At 41.7% G+C, this 26,048-nt stretch overlaps 1 protein-coding gene across 2 annotated transcripts; it reads right to left on the bottom strand.

Moving 5' to 3' along the window:
* Positions 1-872: 872 nt before the first annotated feature.
* Positions 873-14,395, bottom strand: LOC145436825 (uncharacterized). 2 transcript variants are annotated; one of them, XM_080314041.1, is made up of 9 exons: positions 13,127-14,395; positions 10,443-10,687; positions 8,855-9,450; positions 8,234-8,389; positions 7,204-7,372; positions 5,540-5,702; positions 4,298-4,419; positions 3,287-3,361; positions 873-1,129 (listed from the first exon to the last, which is right to left on the bottom strand). In XM_080314041.1, the coding sequence occupies exons 1-9, from the start codon at positions 13,461-13,463 to the stop codon at positions 995-997; spliced, it is 1,998 nt and encodes a 665-aa protein (XP_080170167.1). In that variant the 5' UTR covers positions 13,464-14,395; the 3' UTR covers positions 873-994. The 2 variants fall into 2 exon arrangements, with proteins under 2 accessions (XP_080170167.1, XP_080170168.1); XM_080314042.1 differs by having other exon boundaries at positions 4,298-4,416; positions 13,127-14,387.
* Positions 14,396-26,048: the final 11,653 nt, after the last annotated feature.

Below are 26,048 nucleotides of genomic sequence, written 5' to 3'. Positions count from 1 at the left end.
TTCGTTTCAGTCTGAGGATATTGAAGTTCTCTAATAGCTGCACGTATTGTGTAACAGAACATTCTACGACACATTCACTTCATCGATTTCCATTAATTTCCAATTGATCGGTTGAGCCACCGCAGTGCCAACGTTTTTCACGCGTACGCGCGCTTAGCATTCAAGTAGTTTTACCTAGCTCTATCTTCCAGGTGCTACGCGCAATCACGGCTCATACTTGATCGGGTCCAAGTGCTGACTAATAACGCTCGCTGTTCTGAGTGAAATGTAGGTTGTTATTACAAATTTTGCGTATGCAACTACACTACAAAAAACACCATGCTGCACCGTATTATATATATATATCTATACTTCTATGGCCCGTGCCATATGGTAACAGATTCCAATAGAATGTCTGGTAACGAACAGTATTGGCTAGGGTGCTTTCCTCGTCTGGAGCTAGTTGGTTTATTTTACGCTAAGACTCTTACCGTTACTCAGTGTAAACATTAGTTGCAGAGAGTGAATAATTCAAATACCCCATAAAACCATTTCACTCGACTCGAATCGCTAGAATTAACAGGCCAACTCCATTCAGAATACAGTACTCAAGTCATCTTATTCACGCACTGTAATGTACACCATCACTGCTAGTCGTTACAAATCCAACATGATACAGAGAAACAGCCTCATCGCAAAGCGATGCTAATTACCGAACGCAATCGATTAACTGGAACCATCATACCAGAACAATGCTACCACATATCAATGAAGGTGTAATCCTACACATTATAGCTAATGTATCCCTATTCTAGCAGCTACTCGCGATGGCACAACGCCGTTACGTAACTTTCACCATCTCACAAGAGGGGATTACAAAGGCGACAACTCAATCGCTTAAAATGACTGTATATTCAACAGGGACAATAGAACTTGAAATAATAACACTGACGTATCGGACAAAAGCACTTCGACGACGCGTACGCCATCGCACATTCGGATAAGCGTGAGGATATCAGATAAAAATCGAGGTGTCGGCTCGCTCCTCTTCGTTTCGTCGTAGTTCCGTGCGGGCTTTGAACAGTTGTTGGACAAGCGCGGATTTTTCCTGCTCCAGTTGCCTTATCACATCAGCCTTTTCGGACACTTCCTACGCACCGAAATATAATGTGGAATTAGCAAGGAAATGTTGTATTAATAATAGCAAGGTACAGACTTGTACAAACTATCAATCTAGTTAATCTGTGAGTCTGTGGTTAACTGACTACTGTTTTTGAGTGGTTCTAGTTTAACTCGAGGAATATATAAAGTAACAAGTTCAAATTTTATTTATAGTTTTGCAATAAACTAGAATTAGTTACCCAACAACTATAAAACACGTGTCTTCGTCCGGCGTGAATCCCAATACCGGTATTCTGTTGTCTGAGTTCCTACTGAACTCAAAAGTCACGATTAACACTGACGAAGCCTGGCAGTCGGATTTCAAACTCGAAACCCCATTCTTCTGAAATGCCAATTCTAAATGCAATATCTCTTACTTCATTCACAATTCAGGTCATAATCTAGTTCAGCGGTTCTCAAGCGGGGGTCCGCGAAGCATTTTCAGGGGGTCCGCGAAGCCTCCAATAATTTGCGAAATTGTTAATGACCTAATTTGTATTCTACAAATTGATGAAATCACGAGGAAGAATCGCTTCATAAATGCAAAAACTTAGTACTCACATAACTAACCAGAGTGGCCGTCTGAGACGGAATATTCTGTCGTGCACACTCATTTCAGTTTTTAAGCTGCCAAATTTCTAAATTACCTACTGATACAAACATATGGCTGTGATTAGAGATGTTTTGGTGGGGTTTAGTTTCAATAAATCCATTTCTTCTGGGGTATAACCACTATTCCGGAATAACGCCAGGATGAGCTGCGAGGTATAGACGAGACTCGGCGTTATTTGTTGATTTAAAATCTGATTCTCAATTTTGGTGCCATATATGTTGCAATCATACCCAAAGGTGACGTCGGAAGCGCTCCCCGTTATTACTACATTCGACTCCATCTATCTTTGTGGAAATGGGTTTTCGGCAATCATTCATATCAAATCCATGACGCAGATTTTCAAGGCACGACTGCGTATTTCAAGTCATACAACTACAAAATTCGCTATGAGAAGATAAAATTCTTCCCAATTTCTACGTACGTGGTAAGGTGGTATGTTTAGGAAACGTCATTTTGTTGCTGTGTAGCACTAGCCTACAGTTAATAATTGCACAAGGCAGATGACGGTTACACGATAATTGAGCTAACTTTGAACTAAAACGGGAGAAGGTCCGCAGTGCTCCATGACGGTCCAAAGGGGGCCAGCGAAGACAAAAAGGTTAAGAACCACTGTTAGTTGCACATTTATCAAGTTCGTCAATTCTGCGGATTTTGAAAGCGAGTAATTCCAGTTTTAGTTGCTAGTTTTGAAAAATGAGTAGGTCTAGTTTGGTTCGAAGATGCTAGATATGAAGTGAGTGTCTATCGGTGTAGTTGCGAGTTTTGTAACGAGAATAGTCCTACCGCTAGTTATAGATGTAGTTGCGAGTTTTGAAAAGCGAGTGGTTCTTGTTCTAGTTCGGGGGTCACCAACACGTGGCCCGTGGGGTCATTTTTTGCGACCCGAGACCTGATTTGAAATTTCGGAAGAACGCTTCGTAAAACATTTTTAAACGCAGAATTCAGTTTAAAATATTGTTGTTGTTGTTCTAAGTAAGCTACTTTTCTGTGCGCAATATCGTCATTCCAGTTGATCTATTGCTGGTTGGACACCCCTGCCTTAGTTCTGAAGGGTGTTGCCAGGTATCGTGCGCATATAATAGTTTAAAATAGAATGAAAGTGATTGTCATGTATTTTTTGTTGTATTTGTATTTTTTCAGTTTGTGGTAACTATGCCCCTCGCCCATGTTAGAGAGCACAGCGTTGTTCTGACGTTGAGTTAGCCAAACGCGGTTGGTAAATTGTCTATTTTTATCGCGATATATAAGTCATGCGGCCTGTGGCCTCGACGAATTCTCAAAAGTGACCCGCGACCCTTTTGAGTTGATAGATCCCTGTTCCTGTTCATGCTCCTGTTGCGAGCTCAGAATTGGTTCTAGTTCTAGTTCTAGTTCCAAGTTGATCGTTTTTAAAAGTTATTGGTTCTAGTTCCAGTATTGAGTTTTGAAAAGTGAGTAGTTCTGGTTGCGTGTTCGGAAAAGCGAGTTGCTCTAGTTCTAGATGAGAATTATCGGCATCCAGTAGTTTGTACAAGTCTGGCGAGACCACGTTACCCGAGTCAGCCTGGTGTTGTTCTCTTGAACGACTGCAAGCGAGTGAAAAGCCGCAGTGGATTCCGGATTCCTTTTCTGAAAAACGTTTGTTGATACGGTTGTAAAAAGACTGATATACTGGACAAAACGGGTAAGAGGGACGCGCGTCATTGGTTAACCGTAATATAATAACTGGGGCTCGAGGATTTGATCTCGAAGCGGGCAGTCAGTAGGATTGGATAGAGTCGGGTATACGAGAATCTTTGATTATGACGCCGGAGCAGTATGAAATGATTGTATAGTTCAAATATGTGCCATTTATACGACCGCAAGGAACATGATGCCTGTTCTAAATCGCGTTGAACCTATTTTGTATTTTCCGATACATTCCTACTTCATTAGTTCATGGCACTTGTGACAATGCTGTGGGTTGATCACAACTTCAGATATGTATTTCCACTAACGTATGTAGCTTTGAAACGAATCTTATGATGCGAGACCACGAATCGGGGTTTCGGCGCTTCCGCAGTAGAAAATAATGATACTCGTTTGAGATTTCAAAGTCTGATTTGTTAGGCCGTAGGAGTAACCACAAACCACTAAGCTAGTTGGTTGAAGGCTAAATAACTACTGTTTTTAGTAGTTTTAGTTATAATTCGGGATTTTGAATAGTGATTAGTTCCAACACTAGTCCTAGTTGCGCATATTGAAAATATGGTAGTATGCAATAGTCTGGTAACCACCCAGCTTCGGTGACTGTTGGCTATAAGATAACTTGATTTAAGGTTGAAATACTTTGAGCTGCAACGAATGTGATTTGAAATCGATTCACTTTCAGAATATGCCACTACCTTGAGCCGCAGCGCCAACGTGTGTTTATACATAATACTAACAGCATTCAATTCCCTATATTTTTCCAATCCAGATTCCTCGGTCATAAAAGCATCAAAAGGCGACATATGGCGTATGATGCACAAAGAAAACACGTTTCCTTGAATGCGGAACGGCTGCTCAGATCTATAGCTTGTTTACCTGTGAACTCATTTCCAGCGATTGAAACTCGTTAATGATCAGCTCTAAATTTTCCATGGCTGCCATCACCGAAGGACTGACGGCGGACTGATCCTTGAGTCCCGATTGTGCTGCCCCACCTGCTTTGTAATTGAAGCTTTGGCATGGTATAGCGCTAATTTACAACAGATTTACAAAAGTTCAATTCAGTTCAAATTATTCCTAGAAATTTCATGATTTCAATACACCACAACACTGCGATACAATCATAGACAGGTAGGTGTCGAAACGACTTGGATTGATCTTCGAAATCAGACACGGCCTGGCGCAGACGAAATAAAAAAGGCATTCACACTGAATGAAAAGTAAAAGAAGATATTATAAAAAGACAGGCGACAAAAAAGGTGGCATGTGTCGTAAGGGAATATTGATATGACAGGTCGTGTCCCGGTAAATTAGAGGGCTAACTAGTATTGATTCGGTAGAAATTGTTTGTATTTCGACTTGAATGTGGACAACTAGAAAAAAAAAATCCGTTTCCACAAATTAGATTAGAAATAGAATGATAGGAACCGATTTTGTTTCAGATAAGAATAGAACTACTGAATTCGTAAAAACTTGGAGAATGAATTCAATTGCCGAATGATTAAAAAAATACAACAAAAATAAAGTTCAGTTCATGTCAAATCCGAGTTTATTGTTCGAAGAACGAGTATGGCAAATGTCTGTGCAGGCTTTGCTGCTTTCACACTATACGGTTCTCCCGCAGTATTTCCAGGAAAACTTGAAATTATACTAGAATTAAAATGACATAATAGAAACCATTTTACAAAATAGATTACCGACATGTTGCTCAATTAGTCTATTCAGTCAACTAGAATAATCTAATAAATTATTTAGTTAGCATCTAAACTAGATTGGTAGTTTGTATAACTCAGATGCTTACACCATGTTCTTTGGTAAAAGGGAGCAGTATTGCTCGACAAGAATCAGTCGAAATTCCTACAACAACTATTAGCGAATATGATACAGAATTATATATATACATTCTACGTAAGCCTACATACCTCCCTACGTCCCTACGTGCAAGCGGCATTTGGAATAAAATACTGTGTCTGATTTAGACCGCGGTGAAACTTTGAGGTGGGTTCTTGTTTAGTGTACCATGAATGTATATTCACAAGCGTATATCATGCGTGGCACTAGGGCGCGAATACACACTCTATTCGCTAAATGTGTAGGCTCAGACGCTATGCAACATACCTGCGTTTTCGGAGTTGAAAGTCGCCATCATCGAGTTGATCTGTTCGCGTTCGACCTCGACCATTTTCAACGCGTGCGTGATAGCGTTTTTTATTCCGTCAGTGGTCGCCAGTCCCTTGCGCAACAGCTCCTCTTTTTGCTGGATGTTTTTCATCCGCTTCATCTGCGGGAAGAGGATTATTGCAGTGGGTAATGACTGCATAGCGCTCACTGCTTATTAACGGAGTATCTCATGATTCATTGAGATAAGACCCTATCATCCAGTTCGATTAAATTCCGAGCAAACAGGTATTCCGTTCTTTGAACTAAATTCTTGGGCTGCTTATGCGGACGATTATATCAAGTTCAAAGCTCAGTATGCGCAATCTGTTGTGATGTCATCGTCACGTTTTATCGCTGTCATATCCAAAGGGCCTTCAAGGCAGTGCTTGACAATTAAAGTATTCAATAAACAACATGCCACGACAACAGCGGTGTTTCTATTAAACCAGAATTTCAGCAACGGATCCGAAGACTTGGGCACTATTCTGACGGCGAAACGGCCTTTTAATTGGTGCGGATACTAACAAATATCTCGAATATTCTCGTGCCATGCCGAATTTTACGGCCTCTCTATATATGAACGTGAGAGTCCAACATTTATGTGAAGAAAATTCATTTCTAGCATTGAGTATCAAAGTTTACACGCCTATAAAATGGATCTAACTTTAAACTTTAAAAGACGCCCAATCAGATGGACTTAAATGATGAAACCATTGCATTTTACTATTTGAGCGTAAGCATTAACGGATGAAATTCGATTGGAAAACAAAACCTAAACAATCACGAGATATACAAAACAATTGTCGAATGACCATGAATCCTGTTGAACTACTCATGTTCATCAGTTTGAAAACATTTACTTTTGAGGTGGCAGAGCAGAAAACATCATTCATTCTGGAGGATGCGCAAAGCATCGCACTAAACTATATATTGATATTTCCAAATGTATTCCACCCCAAGCTTTTCGACTGACTCTCGTCAGGAAAGAACGCTCGTACATGCTTCCAACCAAATGCGAAATATGCAAAGTGAAAGTACAATTTTTGCTTGCTAGTATTGATATTATTGGCGAATGCATGCCCACTGTACAGGGCCAGTGGTCCTTGATTTGATTTGAATTTGAGAAATACAAGGTTTTCAAAATTCAGGCTATATCCCACTCTTTACAATTTCTACCAAACGGATCGGGATACGGTCACGGAAATACAAAGTTTCATGGGTTTTCCGGATGAATTTGAGTCATTGGGGTTGTGAATTTGTCATTTTCAAACTAAAAAACTGAGCAATATTCGAAAGGAATAATAAAATAATTCATATCAGAGGAATCAGGATGCATATAAACATACGCTCTACTGATTCGCAAAAGCTTTCAACCGCACGTGTTACCTAACCGCACGACCCTATAGTCGAAAATATTCTCAAATCTAATTATTACGACGGCATGCGAATCGGCTTCATGAAGCCAAACAGTTACGATACTTGTTCCGGATCGAGACGATTTCGAGAAAAGCACATCAAAAGGCGCCGAATACATGATTCGAACCGCACGGAATTTAGTTCAAAAGCGCGACTTCACGCACCTGCACACGGACTCGCAGGTAATCCAAACAGACTGAACTCACCAGAGGCGTGTCGAACGCAGCTACCGTTGTATTCCATCGGGGACTCCGTCTTTTTGGATTAGTGTTGCGCCGCGGCGCCATTTCCGAGCTAAAATCTCCGTGATATACGCAATCGCCATTCGGGAATGCTGAAGTATCGTAGCAACCATTCAAAGATGGTATCACCTTCCTACAACGTGAAATCGTCACGCATTATATTTTACTGCATGGATTAAACAGATGAAATCAGTAACGATTCAAGTCGACTCTTCTGGTGTGTAAAATTGGTTACGCCAAATTAGTTTTGCTCAAGACTGCTTCCACTTATTCTCAAACAGTTTTTTTTTTTGGGGGGGGGCTAACCCGAAAGTCTACTGATATTTTACTATCAGGATTTGGAAAGACATAAATTTTGACATAAGTTTGTAACACTTGTCTGGGTAAAATTGTCATAAAAACTGCGTGAAAAAGCTCCTGTACCGCGGTAACCTGATAGATATTTGAAGATTGCACCTGTGTAGTGTTCTAAGTCGTTTTGGGCAGCTAAGAAGATGCGTACCGCAATTTCGAAAATATACAGTATATAGTATACACCACCGGCTTACTGTTACCTGTTACTGATACCTCGACCAAATCAACTATAGGAAAGTACGTTTCGGACCTTTATTTTCGTCTTTCACTCAACTATAGTAGAAATTGCAACGTTACCTAATCTTCTTATCAGGAAGTGCCAATGCTTACTACTTTGACAGCCTCTGGGATATCTGAAGGGCGTCCGGGGTATCATCGTTTGGACTGATAAACTGTGATTATAATAAGCCAAATTACTCACTTTTCATTATCCATAACCAGAACTAGGGACTACACACTTCTCTACTCGATTTTCAAAATCTGCAACTAGAACTAGAACTACTAAAAGAAGTTAGTTGGTTGATCAACCAACTGAACGAGTAGGCCTACTTACTACAAGTCTGGTGTGAAATCTGTATCGTGTTTCAAGCAATTGCCCATAATGATGACATATTTACATTCACAGATATAATAATCCCACCTCGCCGCTTTTTCAACAGGCACATCGGGCGGCGATTGATTCGCCACGCTGCGGTCGGGCTTGTCTCCATGACGACGGGAGTCGGAGGATTTGAACATGTTCATAACCTTCGCAACAGCCCGTTTCCGGTGATGAGGATCAGGTATCTTGCTGTCCCTAAATCAAATAACTTCTGAGATCATGCTTAACAGTACATCGACTAGGGCTTGGCAATATCGTGTATCTCAGTGATTTGACTCGGAATCAAGTATTAATGTAGAGTAGAGTTTTCAAGTATCACTCATTATACGACAGTATGTAAATATAGTTCAAATATAAACATTGTTTGCCACCACAATGAATACAATGCCAGTTCTACTATATTGACCATGCCTATCTCATTGCACGTCGTGAATCACTACTACACAGATATGTCATTTCCACCAACGTGCGTAGCATAGCTTTACATGTTTCGTGCAGTGTGATACGGTCAATCAAGGTTTACAGTCTTCCACAGTGGAAAATAGCACTTCAAGGAAAACTATATCTCTCGTTGATAAATTAGCTTACCGGCAAGGATCATATAACAATATTACTAGAATCATTGTGCCCAACTCGAATTGCAAGCATGTATATCTATACCTCTGCTCATGTGTGTCGTCGATTTGACAAGCCGTTTCGCATGCTCTCAAGTTTTCAGTTGACAAAGTGTGCTGCTTTTTCGTTTTAGACGACTTGGACATAAACCGCGGCAGGCTTGCAAAACGTTTTTGGGCTACCGACGCCAATGACTTGGTTCGCTTCAAAGTCCCGGTTATACCGATGTACTTCCCAGACACAAGCACAGGCCTGACTGATATAGTGTGGGTATTTTCGTCTCCGCTAGATGCCTGATCCGATCTTAGAGTGTCCGCGGTAGCCTGATCAAGTCCAACATTGTTACTTGGTCCGTATTCTTCATCGTTTAACATTGGAAGTTCTGAATCGGGTGAATGCGAAGCCGAGGTACCCGACGGAGAACCGCGAGCTTCCATATTTGTCGCATCACAGAGGGGATTGTATCTGTTATTATTGACGGAGCAATCGCCGTATGAGGTTGTCAGTATCTTTCTGGCATGTCTTTGAGCGAATTGTAGTTTTCTTCTCGGCGAAGTACGTTTAATTCGACGTCGAGAATCTATGATTGCATCGTCAACGGCCGTTATACCGTGCAGATTGGAAGCTTCGTTGATGGTGCTCTGTAAAATACTTTGTGGATGTAGATCAGCGGGCAGATTTGTAAAAACTATTTATTAATCCAAACGTGTCCGACGATCTTGCAGCAGTTGCATGCTCCGGGTCGTCACTACTGTATAGCCAGGGTAGGTTTTAGGAGTCTAACTCATTCCATTCAAACTTGAAAGCGACCTGGAATCTGGAATCTTATTATTTTGAGATTGTACGAGGGAGTTATATAGAACAACATTAGAATTACCGGGTGAAAAAAATTTAGGACACGCCACCATAAATTTACGGGGCGATACTGCATGTAGAGCGTAGAAATCTGTTATCGGGAATTGTGGTGCCCCTGGGACGTCGCAAGCATTGTAAATGTTGAAACTGTTAATTGCATTATGACATGAAGCGTATCTATTAGGTCGATATAGGTCTATATATTAGTCTTGTCTTACACTCCCGAGACCGGCAATCAATAATTATTACTGTATCTTACAACTTTTACGTTGTCCATTGATTTTCTTAACTACAGTGTTGCTGTAGCGCAAATCAAGTTTAATCCTATAAGCTATGGTCGCGTGTGGCGCCCTAAACACGGGTTGTGAACGACAGGCCAAGAAACATTTGTTAATTTTGATTAGGAGAGCGTCTTGAAGGTACAAAACTTCAGTTAATATGTAAAATTACATGATCTGATATATTCATATTAAAATCAACCCGACGATTTTGGGCTGACACTCGACAGGGGTAATCGTCAGGAACTAGTAGAGAAATCAACAGTCGTATCATCAAAGGAAACTCGAGTAATCGAGGCGAACAGATGGCTCAAGCTCGAAGCACTATTTTTAGGTTATAGGACGAACTGCTTTTTAGTTGGCGTATTTTGATAAAATTCGATTTGAGTTTATCGTGTTTACCAGTAAACCTTAACATATTTGCTACGGATGAGGTGGTAATTAAATTTGAGCTCAGCACCACGAAAATGCACGCTAACCCCGCAAAAGCCGAAACGCACCTTCCCGTGTAGGATAGGCCCGCTGTTGGACCGGCGGTGTTTCCCGCGTGACTTCCGAATAGAGTAATCGTCATAGTGAAACGTAGTGTTCCCACTGCTAATACTCCTCTCGTAACGGTGTCTTCTTTCACCCATACGGGCCTGTTCACTGAAACCTTGCGTATGACTGCCCCGCTCGTCCGGGTGTGCGAACTTCGTCACGTTGACTTTCAGCGTGTTGTGACAGGTCGCGTGCTGCGAGTGACCTGCCATTGTAAGTATATGCAAATATGTCTTTCGACTGCCACCAACTGCAGACTTCTAGTTGTATATCGTGGCCACCTATAGAACGAAAGGCCGGTAATTTTATTCGCGCAATGTATCTTGCTCTCTTTTTTATTCCAATCTAATTTAATGCTTCCAGAGAATGCTACAGGAGAACTATATCTAACTGTGGTCCAACCTTTTCGTCTTTGCGAACCCCTAACTAAATTTTATTTCAAATTAAGCCGAATTACGTGCAACTGCCATCCGTCATGGGCAAGTTTTAACAGTATAGGATTGTGATAAACAATAACAATGACTTTTAATGAAATTAACATCATGCTATATATAGAAATTACGGACACTTTTATTATTTCAAAGCGAAATCTACAGAAGATTTCTCGACATACTTGTTCGTCTTTGTATATCCGCGCGGTACATTTAATATCAACAAGAACGCAAAATCAATTTTCATAAAGATATGGGTGGAGGTAAATAACGGTTTCAATCCCTTTGGTGCAGATTAGGAAACACCCCGGTCCCCGGCAAAACATTTCTGAACCGGATCATGTTTCTATCAGTAGGTCTGCCCGTTGTCAATGTAAGTGAGTTTTCACAGTATAGGATATTCGATCTCAAGACAAGACGACCATTCTGCTGATGTGAATTCTGAAGTTTATAGCAGTCGAAACATCCTTATGACTTCCATAGATACAGCGTATAAAACTACAAATTAGGTCATCAATCATATTGCACATTTTTGCGCACTCAGGTTTTGCAGACCCTATGAAAATGCTTCGAGGACTCCCGGCTGAGAACCACTGATAAATAGTGTATGATATGAACTCGACTTTATTTTTGTTGTGTTTCTTTCTAATTCGGAATCCAATTCTACCTGCTAGATTTCGCGAATTCAATAATAATTATTATAATGCAATTTATTGGGGCTGATAATTTGAGTCCAAATCTGACTACGGGTAACTAGTTCTTCGTTTCATATTAATCCCATTACGTCAACAAAATATATTGACGAGCCCCGGTGAGAATGGCGACAAGTTATTTTCAGGTCTTTCTGTTATGATACGCAACAAACATGATAATCCAATTATTGCTAATTATACGCGCATCGCGCAATTTACCGGTAAGATACTGAAAACCAAGATATTCTTAAAATTATAGCAAGAGACACCCGCCTGGCTACGCCTCTCACTTGCGACATCTTGGAATATGTAGTATATCGCGGACGAACACAACATGTAGAGATTTTACAGAGTACACCTATGGCTGCTTCGATGTCATCAGTAGGTGCATGCCTGCATGGCATTGTGATACTGAGATTTTAACATTTTCCAATATTATAGACATGTGGACATCAATATCACAATCTCTTTTCTGAACGCTGCCCGTCACTGACCGCCCGATCACTCACCATAACACCGGTGGCGTTATATAATACACATGAAAACCAAGAATATGTAAAATCGGGAATATGATACAAGTCCATCTTGAAAAATTATTCGTTTGCGTTTGGGTATCTGATATTGGCAGTGCCGTAGCCACGGAAGAGTTCAAGGGGCCGGGTCAAAACTCGAGCCATTTCTAATCGGGAAACCCATCCGTTTGAAATGCCTATTCTATATCCAATATGTCTTGCAATTCTATTATCCGTATTACCAGCAGGGTTGTAACCAAGTCGCAAGGCTCCGAGTCACAAGGCAATCTCACTTTTATAGTATTGACTCGAGTCATGTCGAATTATTTTCAATTCACCACCGAGTCAAGTCCGAGTACAAGTCAGCGAGCAGAGAGTCGAGTCCGGGTCATGGTATTATCATCATTGGTTTATTAGCAATTTTATCAGTTCAATACACCACAAAAATGCGATACAATGAAAGAAAGGAAGATGTCGAAGCGACTAGGTTGTCTATGGAATCTGACACCCACCTTGGGTGACTCGATTCCGAGTCCAAGTCATCGTGGTGACTGCTCAGTTTTCAGTTGAACGCACTTTTTATAACTGTTTGGTGATATCGAATGGTTCGTATTCATAATATACCAATTAACCTCACTTTTAGCAGTTTCTAGTCGCATTTCGAGTACCAATACCAATAGACGAAATCCCAATGATGTGGTTACTTCACTGTTCTTCGAAATTACCAAGAAATGTCGGTCTTGGCAGTCTCGGTCTCGAGTCATATGACTTGGTTCGAGTCGAGTCATCCGAAAATCGTGACTCGAGTCGAGTCATTACAACCCCGATTACCAGTGCTCCCAATCATCGAGTTGTGTTTTGGACAGTCAGTTGCGGATTTTTAAGATCTTAGTTCTAGTTATTTAGTCATGTTAGTTGCTAGTTTTGAAAAGTGAGTATTAGTTCAAGTTCTAGTTGCGCAGTTTGAAAATCCAATAATTTTTACAAATCTCCGTAGCCTAGATCTTACCTAACGTCTTGTTCATGACATCGTTTCCTCTCGTTAGATGCTGTGCTCTAGCGCGACGCAACGCCAGACTCAACCCGTTCACGAAATCCTCGAAGGTAAGCAGCTGTTCGCCCGGCGCGACGACGCGTAACGCTTCCAAAACACCGGGAAGATTTGGAACGGCGTCGTCACGCCAGCGACGCTCTATCTCTGAAAAGGCAACTCTGCCAGTACTGGTGTCGTCCATCATGTCAAACAGCGTCCGCATAGACTTCACGAATTCAAACGGTAATCCGGAAGATGTTCCGAATTCGAACGCATATCCATTCGACTTCAGATAACTCTCCGTCTCTATCATTTTAGGGTACGAGATCTAGCATTACAGCATTGAAGATATCATGAGAAATGCGCAGTAGCGAAGCAAGCCGTATACACGATGTTACGGGCGAGTGTAGAAGTGGATTTTGGCAATAATTTTCGAATTAGGTGCCTAATACACGTAACAGTCGGGCCGGACACAATGATTGAAGTACTCAAATCTGAACCGAGCATTAATTCTAATGATTGGAGACGAATAATGAGATGATTCATTCGAGTAACGTATCGTATCGTAGAAATTGCCAAGTTTATGTATCAACCCCATTGCGGTTACTGTCCCGAAAACTGCAATGACTTCTTCACCTCGTTATCAAAAGTGCATAAGAGCCTACGACACACGCGCGTCCACTTTCAACTACCAAATGGTTGACAACAAAGATAATCGCCCTATCAAATATTCCGGATCTGCATTGTGGTCGGGCTATCCGACAGTTATCGAGCATTTCCAGTTGTCCCCACGTCCCCCCATTTAAGTCGAAATACAAACGCTTTTTACCGAATCAATACTAATCAGCCCTCTAGTTTACCGGACCACGACCTGGCATATCGATCTCGGCTTCCGAGATGCCACCTCTTGCCACCTCTTTTTGTAGCCTGTCCTTTCTGAGCGAACACAAACAATGAGGCGATAACGTGCCTGTAAACAGATTAGTACCATGAATGCAGGAATCAAAGTCAACCTGTCTCGATTCCTTCAACAAGCTTTCCCTGCGAATACCCCACTAAAACGCTGTATCACGAACTAGGGAAACATGTCGAATTGCTCTATCTCTCCCGTGTAAACAATGAAGACATTACCACAGCAATGAGGAATTTCCACTATCGCTTTCGGGCATTAACACGCCTCGACAATAGCGACTTAACACCGGTTTTAGTGTTACACACACAGTACATATACGTGCAACGCTGAACTACAGGACTATTAGTCCAGTTCTAGAAGCTCAGCTTTAAAGGAATATTCCCATTCGAAGTGGCGTCACTGGTTTATTGAATGATTCAAATTGAAAACTCTCGACTGTTAAGTGTTGCTAAACCACGCATAATACATGCTAGCGACTGGTATCGAGAAGCTAGACTCAACAATAAATATTTGTTACTCTACCTGCCCGATGACGCGAACACGTGTCTGACTGGAAAGCGCCGAGCGATTGAAGACTTTGCGTACATTATACATAGCTATAAGTCGGTATTTCTTCGGTGACCTCGCGAACTCGGTATATCGTATTTCGCTTGAACAGTTTCTTGCACACGCTGACACTGTCGGCTTCTGGCCGAGGCCCGAGATGCGTGTTGCAGCTAATAGCTGGTGTGTTGCTTGCTCGCTATTTGGCAACGAACAATCGGATTTGTTCAAACTAGCTTACTGGATTGTCAAAACTATCTCGACAACTAAAAGACGAACAGTCTTTAAAAGACTAACTAACTAGATTCACTTTTGGAGCAACTAATACGAATTAGTAAACAGTATATTAGGTAAGAAATATTTGATATAGAATCGGGACTTTCGAAAGGACGCGGTTTCCAATTTGAAGTGGAGATATTTTGAACCTCACAACCCACCCGTGGCTGCGCCACTGTTAACAGTGATGAGCTAGCATGGTTACAAGAACATCACACAAAAGAACGCATGTATCACGATCACGTATTAAGCTGTTCAGCAACGATTTTTGAAACGCACATGACCTAGAACTACTCACTTTTCAAGTTCAGCATTTAGAACTACCCCCGTTGCAAAATTCTCAACTAGAACTACTGCAAAAACCTTCAACCTACTACAAAAGTAGTTTTTACACGTCTGATCACAATACCGGCCGAACACTGAGAACGAACATCCCCCAATAACTGATTGATTCCTTTGATTAGAAACACAACAAAATGCACTCCTTGCAAAGCTAACATACCTTCAAGAGAGCAGTAAATGTAATAAGCTATCAACATAATCAATACTAAAGTCGATAAATTTCGTCAAAGACAATAAACTGTACGACCCAAATTTCATATGTTCTTACATTAAGACTCGCCATTAAAGATTACATCGCGATATTTCCCATATTAACTAATCACCCCTGCCCGCTTTGCAGAAATGCTATCAAAGCACAACTGTCTATTCTCTCCCCGACGTTGCGCGGGATTAAGGTCTTACGAACAATACACGAAACACGTTATCCTGCAAATTAGGATTTCGTTTCATAGACTATAATTGGCACAAGCGTTTATTATCACTCTCGCGCCAGCTGATTTCGACTTAATCCTGAAACCGGTATATAGTCGTTGGATCCAATCCCTGTGTCTTTCCATTGTTACAAGTTTGAATTCAATTATATGTGATTATTCTATTCTTATTAAATTGCCATACAGAAATATAATGCGAACTACATATATTACAATAGGAACTATTGCCACAATAATCAAGACCATCAGCATTCTCTCATTGGTTGCCAGTGAACCCGTCCCTCGGTGAACCCGTCCCGTGAACCCGTCCCTCGGTGAACCCGTCCCTCGGTGAACCCGTCCCTCGGTGAACCCGGCCCTCGATGAACTCGGCCCTCGGTGAATTCCGCCCTCGGAAAATTTTGAAATTAAGTGTATTAACAAGTATTAATATGAATTATTAAACTAATAATGTTATTATCAACTGATTTGTCGATCTTGTAAGGTGGTCAGGGCATGCGTAGATCACGCAGTCACGGAGTGATCAGATCACGTGATCACGATTGCGTGGTCGGCTCATTGTTGAATTGACTTGGCGAGGGGCGGACGTGCGACGTTCGACATCCTCGTATCTGTTCATGACATCGCATTGGGTCTTATCGCATTGTATATTGTGTGTGACTTGTTCTGATGAAAAATATATCCCAACGATTGTTATTGCTCACATATCAACCACGCGTGGTCTGCTCGTTATTGCAACTGTAGGTTGAGGTGGAGTGTTAGGGTTGGGTAGGGTAGGAGGGAGGGAGACATTAGGGTTCGGGGAGTGGGACATTGGGTTCTGTTAGGATACTAGGGTTGGGGGAGGTGGGATATTAGGGTTAGGGTTAGGATATTAGGGTTGCCGGAGGTGGGATATTAGGGTTGGGGGAGGGGGGATATTAGGGTTAGGGTTAGGATATTAGGGTTGCCGGAGATGGGATATTGGGGTTGGGGAGGGGGATATTAGGGTTGGGGGAGGGAGGATATTAAGGTCGGGGTAGGATATTAGGGTTAGGGTTAGGGTTGGGATAATAGGGTTGCCGGAGGTGGTATATTATGGTTGCCGGAGGTGGGATATTAGGGTTGGGGTGGGGGGATATTAGGGTTAGAGTTAGGACATTAGGGTTGCCGGAGGTGGGATACTAGGGTTGCCGGAGGTGGGATATTAGGGTTGCCGGAGGTGGGATATTAGGGTTGGGGGAGGGGGGATATTAGGGATGGGGGATGAGGGATATTAGGGTTAGGGTTAGGATATTAGGGTTGCCGGAGATGGGATATTAGGGTTGGGGGAGGGGGGACATTAAGGTTGGGGTAGGATATTAGGGTTAGGGTTAGGACATTAGGGTTACCGGAGGTGAGATATTAGGGTTGGGGGTGGGGGGACATTAGGGTTGGGGAAGGATATTAGGGTTGCCGGTGAATACAAAATTTCCCGAGGGCCGGGTTCACCGAGGGACGGGTTCACCGAGGGACGGGTTCACGGGACGGGTTCACTGGTAATCCTCTCAATAACTGTCTTTGGAATTGCATGTAGGATTTGTGGCGTTACATTTATCCGTTAGGTGTCTACGTTCTCTTCATTTCCGCTAGAACAGTGGTTCTCACCCGGGGGTCCGCGAAGCTTTTAGATTTGTAAAATGAACGACAACCAAATTTTTATTTTGTTTTTGATCAGGAAAAGCATGAGCCTGTTTCGCTTCATAATAGCTAGAACTACTTTAGGAGTCACATCATTGAAATGGTCGTCTGAGATGAAATATCCGACTTTACAAACTCATTTATATGTCAAATTGCCAATAGCCCGCGGAAGCAAACATATTGCTGTTTAGAGATGTTTTGTCGGGGTTTGTGGAAAAATGAAATGATGGAGATAGCAATGTCAAACAGGCAATAAACATTTCGGATTTGGAGGTGTCAGTCTCAGCAAATTAGTAAACAGACGTTTGAAATAGAAATTCCAGATTTTCTCCGAATCTGTCCCAATGAAGGAATTAAAACGCCTCCACGAAATCCATTTTTCTTGTGATATAACCGCCACATATAAATTCAATATGAGATGCTGGATAGAAATGACTACACTGGTTGCGACTCACACCAAAAGCTGTCGTTAGAAGTGTTACGCGTTAATATTACATTCGCCACCAATATATCTTTGTGTAAATGTATTTTTGGCACTCATTCATATCACATCGAAGACGAGGATTTTCAAGACCATAAATACAGCTGGAAAATTCTCTTCAAAATAATAAAAGTATACCCTATTTCAACAAATAGTGTGCTGTTATTGTCAATGAAAGTCATTTTGCGGCTGTTTATCACAAGACAGTTGACGGTTGCACGATAATTGAGCTAATTTTTGAACGAAAACTTGAGGGGGTCCGCGGGGCTCCGTGACGGTCCAAAAGGGGTCCGCGAAGACAAAAAGGTTGAGAACCACTGCACTAGAAACTGCATTTCGTCTATTTGTCTATCAGTTAGCTCTTCATTCTGGATTTCTGGTGTAGGGAGTTCTGAGAGCAGCATGTTTTCCCAGATTAACTTCTGTTTTACCGTTTATATTCATTGTGGCATAGTCTACATTTTTAGTGAATAAAAGCCTAGAAATCCGTATCTATCTATTGGTGGGTTTACCTCGAAAGTTCGTCACAATTATATTCACTAAATCAGAAGATCATGGCTGGTTTTCAGGAAAAGTATATTCGAGTGCCAATACTCCAAATTTGTCCAAGTGCTCAGGATTCCCTAAAGGTCTTAAATTACTGGAAATAGATGCGCAACAATTTCATCACTGCAGTTGAGACTTCGACTACGCCGTCTCCGAACTCTGACGAAATCCCTCCCGCACCTGTCATCGATAAGTTGGCGATTACTGGTCTAGACTCATCAGCTATTCGTCTGCGATTACTAGAACATGACGCTTTGACGCTGGAAAATACCATCAAAATTGCGAAGTCTCTTGAACAAGCGCAGGAATTTTCTAGTTCTAATGAGCCACCAAAGCAACCGGTTCTGAATTTCAATAGCGAGCAATCTATCGATGATTCCAGTTTAGCGGCTTTCAAGAAAAATTCCCTAGCAGCTAATAAATTAACGAAGAGTTGTATATTCTGCGAAGGCATTCATGAAAGAACGAAGAAATCTTGCCCCGTGAAATAGGCCTTATGCTTTCATTGTGGCGTGTAAGGGCATTTCATGAAAGTATGTAGATTTCGTCGAGTAGCATGCTGGCTCATATAGGACTCTCTAGTCTCGGGCTCGATACTTGCCGTAATACCCGACTCTCTTCCGTATTCTTGCCTTGACATCTCCATTGAAAGATATGAAGTGAAGGCCGTGGTGGACTCTAATACGTAAAATACTATATCAGTAAATCCATCGAAACCTCTCGATCTCCTCCTGTTTGGTCGAATCGAAAGTAGTCCATAACACTCGCCGATAAGAAGTCCATAACAACTGTTGTTCGATGCGTTGAAGCTTCACTCCAGATACTGCGGTGGAACTATGTTGTAATAAAATTAAATGTCGTACAAGATCTTAGACCCAGCGAGATAGTGTAATGGTTGTGCGTCCGGCTTCTCGATCGGTACGTCTTAGGTTCGATCCCCGACCGGGTCAGAACAAAGTCTCGAAAACTGGTTTCCGCGGCTATCATGCTAGGCGCACAGCAAACTCTCTCTCTCTCTTATTGTCGATGTGATCATGGGATTGGAATTCATAAAAAAGTAATATTTGAATTCGGTGGGCCATTGAAGGATTTGGATATCTCTAAAGGATTCCGTTGCGCCGTAGCAGCTGGGATAGTAGCTGAACCTCCTCAAATATTCGAATTCGCCGACCTCAATGTACGACCTGTGACGGTGAAATCAATAAATTATAGTTCGGAAGACAGGAAGTTCTTTGCGAGCGAGTTGTCCAAGCTGCTGCGTGACGGTGTAGTAGAATGTTCCGTTCCGCGTCTCCCTGGCGAGCCCTTTGCCCAAAATAGAGAATATCGTGAATGACGTGTCGAAAGGAATGGTATATAGCAGAGATGAGCGGATTTGAAATTTCTATGTCCTAATCCAATCCAAATCCGAACCTTCAAATCCAAATCCAAATCCTAATCCATAACTTTTTCATATTCAAGTCCATGTCCAATCCTAATCCGATTCCAACTGGAAATTCAGAAAAAAAATTAATTTATGCAATGGAGGGATTCGAAAATTTTCTTTCATAACCAACGATTCACTTGATTCAAGATAACCTAGTAACTATAAGTGCATTAATAACTGATCTGAATAAATTTTGTCGCCATTCGCCACACGACATTTCATTCTCCCAGAAAATACATAAATCCAATCCAAATCCTAATCCGTTCCGAAAAAAATGTCTAATCCAAATCCAATCCAAATCCGACAAAATTTCACAAATCCTGTTTTTTCAAAACCTAATCCTAATCCGTGCTCATCTCTGGTATATAGCACCGTTGATTTGAAATCTGCTCACCACCAAGTGCCGCTATAGATATATCTGTACCAAATACCATATACTGCTTTTGAAGCTGGTGAAACACTGTATCAATTTTGTCGTCTGATATTCAGAATAACCAATGGTGTAGCGGCGTTTCAGCGGTTCATTGACTATTTCATTGCTGAGCACAAACTAAATAGTACTGTTGCCTACCTTAATATCGCCACGATTTATGGGGAAATCAAAATAGCACGATGAAAGGCTTCAAGCCTTCATGTCTACTGCGACAAATTGGAGAATGACTCTCAATCAAGATAAATGTCTGTTTTCCGTGTCGAAACTCACATGACTTGGACATGAACATTCATCCAGATCCTGATCATCTCAAACCATCACTCGAAATGCCTGTTCCTAAGGACAATCGCAGTTTGAAACGTTTCATGGGGATGTTGGCTTACTATTCAAAGTGGATCCCTTCTTTCTTCGGGCAAAATCAAACAAATATGTCAAAATTGCAAATTCTAGTTGATTGGTTATTGTCAGCTAGCCATTAGTAGGCTACTCGGGAAGCGAGCGTATTACGGGTTTGTCCAAGTTCTATTTATGATGAAAAGCCTTTCCAAGTCGAAGTGATGCTTCAGACCAAGCCCTCGGGGCCATTCTAGGCCAAGGTGGCAGACCAGTCGCCTTCATGTCCCGAACCTTGTCTAAAATCGGGATCAAATATCCGACTGTTGAGAAAGAGGCGTTGGCAATTATAGAATCGGTCAGAAAATGGGTTGTCCGTTGAACAGAAACGAGTTCCAACTAATCACATACAAGAAGGCGCTTTCATTTATTTTCCGAAAAAGTCAACCGAACAAAATTAAGAACGGCAAGTTTTTTCAGGTATTCATGGTGTTTGTCAACTACTGTTGTCATTTACACCAGGCCAATTTCTTCAGTTTTCTTCTGTAGCTGCCGACTTGCAGCACGACCCACTTCTAGGCAATTTATAAGACACCGCTTACGCGGATGATATGGCGATGAGGAGCCTAGATAAACCCCCAACACTTTGGGAAGGAATTGTGGAGTCGACCTCGGTCGGACTTAAACCCGCAAGCCATCGTTGTTGCAGCTGTGGATTACACCGCTACGCTCTCACGCCACACTACAACAGCAAGTTATCTATATGACAATTAGAACTAAGCTTGTTGAAATATGAAATTATTCGTATAGTCCCGGTAAGAAACATCTGGGTGCTGATGGACTTTCTCGTTTGTGTTCTATTTCGTCGTCGTCTGGAATGTATTTGCAACAGGTCCATGAAGAGCTGAGTCACCGTGGAATCCGTCGACTACATGACTTCGTTCGACCGAAAAATCTGCCATTCACCATTGCGGACGCCAAAAAGATCTGTTCTACTTGTTCGGTTAGCGCCGAATGTAAACCGAGCATTTTCAAATCCAACCAAGTGAATCATCTCGTCAGATCCATCAGACCCTGGGAACGTATAAGCAATTGATTTTAAAGGACCTCTTTCGAGCATAGGTGTATGGGAGCAAAAACTTTTGAATTCGCCCCTATAGACAATGAATCACAAAAGAAGTTATCATGCACTTATACGTGCCGATGTCGCACTGCGAAAAACTTTTCATATATTCAGGATATACTGAAATACACTGAAAGCAAATATGCTAACACTGAAACCACGTCCAAAATTAATCTAGGCTGTTGTTAGGTTTATTAGCAATTTTTATCAGTTCAATACACCACAAAAATTGCGATAAGATGAAAAGATAGGAACGTGTCGAAACTACTTGGGGTAGTCTTTGAAATCAGATACCCATCTTTGCCTATGCCAGTGGTTTTTAATATTTTTGCACACGCCCCAATTTATGATGCTGAAAGATTTCGCGCCCTCCCTCCCCCCAATGCAGCCAAAATGCTAGCAGTCTCAACGGATAGTTTGATGACATGGAAGGTCTTAACTGTTAATGAGAGAATTCTCAAATATAAAATTCAGACTAAGAGCAAAACTAAAAAATTGGAGGTCAATCGCGCGTAGCGCGGAAAAAAATCCAGTTGACCGTGCCTCCCTCTGATGCTTTCACGCTCCCAGTTTGCGAACAACTGGCCCATGCCAAGTAAAGAGGAGGCATGCACACTGAATGAAAAGTAAAACATAGTATAGAAAAAGCAAGCGACAAAAAATGGGCTGGCATGACATGGAAGGCCAAATCGATATTTGACATTACAAGGGTTTCAAAATTCAGAACAGATGACGAAGCATCATCACTGGACGCTATCAAAGGTGCTTCTGGCACTGAAGGACAAGACACTTGCAAAACATTCACTGCCACAGTAGGTATATCAGGTTCAGGAGAGCAGGAGTTTACATCTGCTGCACTGTCAATTGGCACCAGCACCGACTGCTGTGAATGTTCAATTCCAATTGGCCGAGCAATCGGTTTAAATGTTAGCTTGCTTTGTTTAAGATGACCACGATATTTTACACCGCAATTCGCTGCGAATAAAGTCAGCATATTGAAAATCTATCACAGAGCTATGGCGCTAGCGGCGAGTGCACGCTGGGTTCACTCACGACACCTTAAAACAGTGGTTCTCAACCTTTTTCACCTCGCGGACCGGTAAAATTACAAAAAAATGCCTGGCGGACCGGTGAACTTTCAAAATTGAAATGAAGCCAAAATGTGAAGTATGCAACCATTTTTTGCAATTATATTGTGCCAGAGAGTGATATTTAACGGGTTTTGGTCGTAATTGATTATCTTCATATGAGTTTATGGTAGTGACTAGTGAGTCTGATGAGTCGAGGTTAAATTGGCTTGTCCAGATAAACGTGATACCACCGACAGTCGTTTAGCCAACAGTCTTTCGCGCCGAAGGCCGTGGGTTTAACCGACCACGCCAACTCGAATAATATTCTTCTCTTTGGCAATATCGAGAGAAGAAGCATTGCGGAATCGAACCGGGCACCTTGACATGCTACCTTGCTCATTGCCCCCTGTCACCAGGCACAGGCTGCTCTGGCAACTACGAATACAATGCGTGCCGCAAGAAAACACCTTACAGCAGATATACGGGCCATTCGCAAATCTAAACTGAAAAAAAGCACTTCGTCAGCCCATCCCCAAAAACGTTGATTTTGGACCCCACATGGCGAAAAGTCAAACTTCCGGGGGCTTCGTCCCCAGACCCTACTATTGTGTGGATATTTTCACATGTACTAGTGAGCACATTTATTCTACTCAGTCTAAGCAGAGAGTTTATGTAGTTTAATCGCGGCAATAGCGGAAATTTTCGATCATTCATCCCTGAATCGGTTTCGCGCTGCCGAATTATTGGCACACCTTTCGGATTCCCATATTGGCCTAAAATTCATTTTGTGTTGGTATACGTTGTGGCGCGGTAATAGCTGACACAGAAATGCCTATTTCTATAAATCATGCGCATTTCTCAGAGAAGGGCACCAAATAAGCAAGACATTTAGTGACACTGAATCGCGCAAAGCGTGAAAAAAATTGAAAAATGTTGGAAAAGTTTTTAAAAAATACGCTATGATTTATGTTCAATTGCAAAATAATTTTGGGCCCCTTTCAAGCTCGGCCCCTCTCCAATTTGGTGGTTTGGGGTGCCCCAGTTACGGTCTTGCAAAAAATGAATGAATCGAAAACGAATGTTCGCGCAAAGTTCGCAGATTTGCGATGAGTCAGCTCGATCTGTTCTGTACTTGTCGCTAGCATGTCGACAAATGACACGTCGTGAACTTTAAGTCAAATCGAACATGTTCCAGCTCTCATGTTACTTCACGAAGTAATGAATCAGCATAAAATTTGATGTTGTATATATTTTTATCAATGGACAAGCCTTCAACTTTGCATCTTGAAATTAGGGTATATAATTGTAATATCTCTGGCGGACCGGCAGGAATGTCGTCGCGGACCGGCACCGGTCCGCGGACCGGCGGTTGAGAACCACTGCCTTAAAAAACAAACACACAGTGTGCAATGAACCAAAGCCGTGTTTAAGATATGACTTTAAAATATGATTTCATTTTTATTCTATGCAGGAATTATTTCTTGTATACGTCTGTCTGTCTCTGTTTGTCCTATTGATATCCGGATACTCTGAATATGTTAACCTATGACCTCAATGTTTTGTTTCAACCCAGTGACCATGACAACAATAGGCCTTTTGCAGGACTTCGATCACGTGACTAGATACGCATAGCAACAACAAATTGGTTAGCAAGCTACTTTCTCGCGCACCTGCTTCAGTGCTAAATATCGCATTGTGTACTGTTGATTTCTGGTTATGAACGTTTCGGAAATTTGTTGTAGAAGTCATCAGAGTTTTACCTGTGCTAGATGTCAATCCTGTACAAAGCATTTAGAATGATATCGTCAGAATTACGCAGAAATCCATCGGTAACGTAGTCGTATTACGGTACTCAACTCTGATCATATGTACTTGAATTTATGCATTTGAAGTAAAGCGATTGGCTTATATTCTGGTACGAGTATTTTTTAGTTCAAGCAGTACTATTTGTCTGTTGTGGAGCCTGATTTTGGATGGAAGATATGGCTGAAGCAACCGGGACCCGCAAGCATCAGGATATACTGTCTGCTGGTTTGGGTGCTGGCGTGCTGCTATAAAACAAATGTCGCTGAACACTTCGGAAGTATCTTTTGGGAGAACCTGCCGTCAAGACTAAGCAAATCAGTGCACTTTATTGTTGCCTTATACAATGCCAATTTTATTACCACTACTTCGCAACTGCGATTGAAGTGGATTTGGCAAATCACACTCGATTTTGATAAATAGTTGATGTCACATATGTGCGATATTTAGCGAACTAAGGGAAGTAACTATCATATAACTCTTAGAGCAGCTCAAACGCAGTGACAAGATCGGTCATCCTATACCGAGAGGTGGTCAACGTGGTCATTGTTGGGAACCGAGTAGAAGTAATGCCTTAATTTATACTCCAGTACAAGTAGCACTAATTACTTCCAGGACATGTCCAAAGTACTTCAAGTGGCAGTAGAAATGAATTTCTGAAAAGCGGCCAAGAAATTCGTTACATGAAGTAGATTTGGTTGAGGGTCAATGAGTTTTAGAAATTGATGCCATGTGACAACTGTAAACATTGCATGTTGCATCTTCTTGATCAACGCAAAAGGGTGATGACACCACAAATAAGTGCAATTTTCGAAAATTAATTTAGTTAGCGTGGTACTGGGGCTATTTTGCCCAGTTGTTATGACAACCTCACGCTTGAAGGGGATGCAATCATGCGCCAAAGCTACTTTCTAGTTGACAAATTCCCAAACCTGACAAAAAAGTACTACCTAAAAAGTGTCAAGTAGAAGTGCTGGAAGTAGCCTAAACTCGCTAGTACTCAAGTAAAATAGTACTTCGTTGCTGACCCCCTCTGTGTATTGGCTCAACCAACTCAGAAACATCCTCTAAAGACGACTAACAATGTTTCTTTCGCATTGACTCCGTAATATTCTGAACTTATGATATTCTTTGATTCATTGAATTTACAAATAAACTTGCAAAGAAGATCGATTTATTAATTTTTGTGCATTCGATACCCAGAGCATAAGAAATAGTTGAAGAAAAATGGATGGTAACCTTATCAAGTTCAATAACTGCCGAGACTGTTATGCCTATGTATTTTCCTCTACCTCCATAGCCACTTGTCTAGACATATTCAGAGCATCCACGGAAGAGCGCTTGTCTTGCTGTACACATATGAAATATCATTTTCAAAGCAGACATCAACATCGGGAAAGAAGTTCAGGACAGTTAGTCAGTGGTCAGATCATCTGCTGACATTTTCTGTTGGCATGAAACCACGCTGCCTTCCACCGCATGACCAAATTTTATGTGGTGATAATAATTGGCTCCAGGC

The sequence above is a fragment of the Botryllus schlosseri genome, chromosome 4 (assembly GCF_051294905.1).
Source record: "Botryllus schlosseri isolate E-star chromosome 4, Bs_hap1, whole genome shotgun sequence".
Classification (NCBI taxonomy): Eukaryota; Metazoa; Chordata; class Ascidiacea; order Stolidobranchia; family Styelidae; genus Botryllus; species Botryllus schlosseri.
Note: the sequence above shows the minus strand (reverse complement) of the source record. Positions and strands in the feature narration are given on the sequence as shown.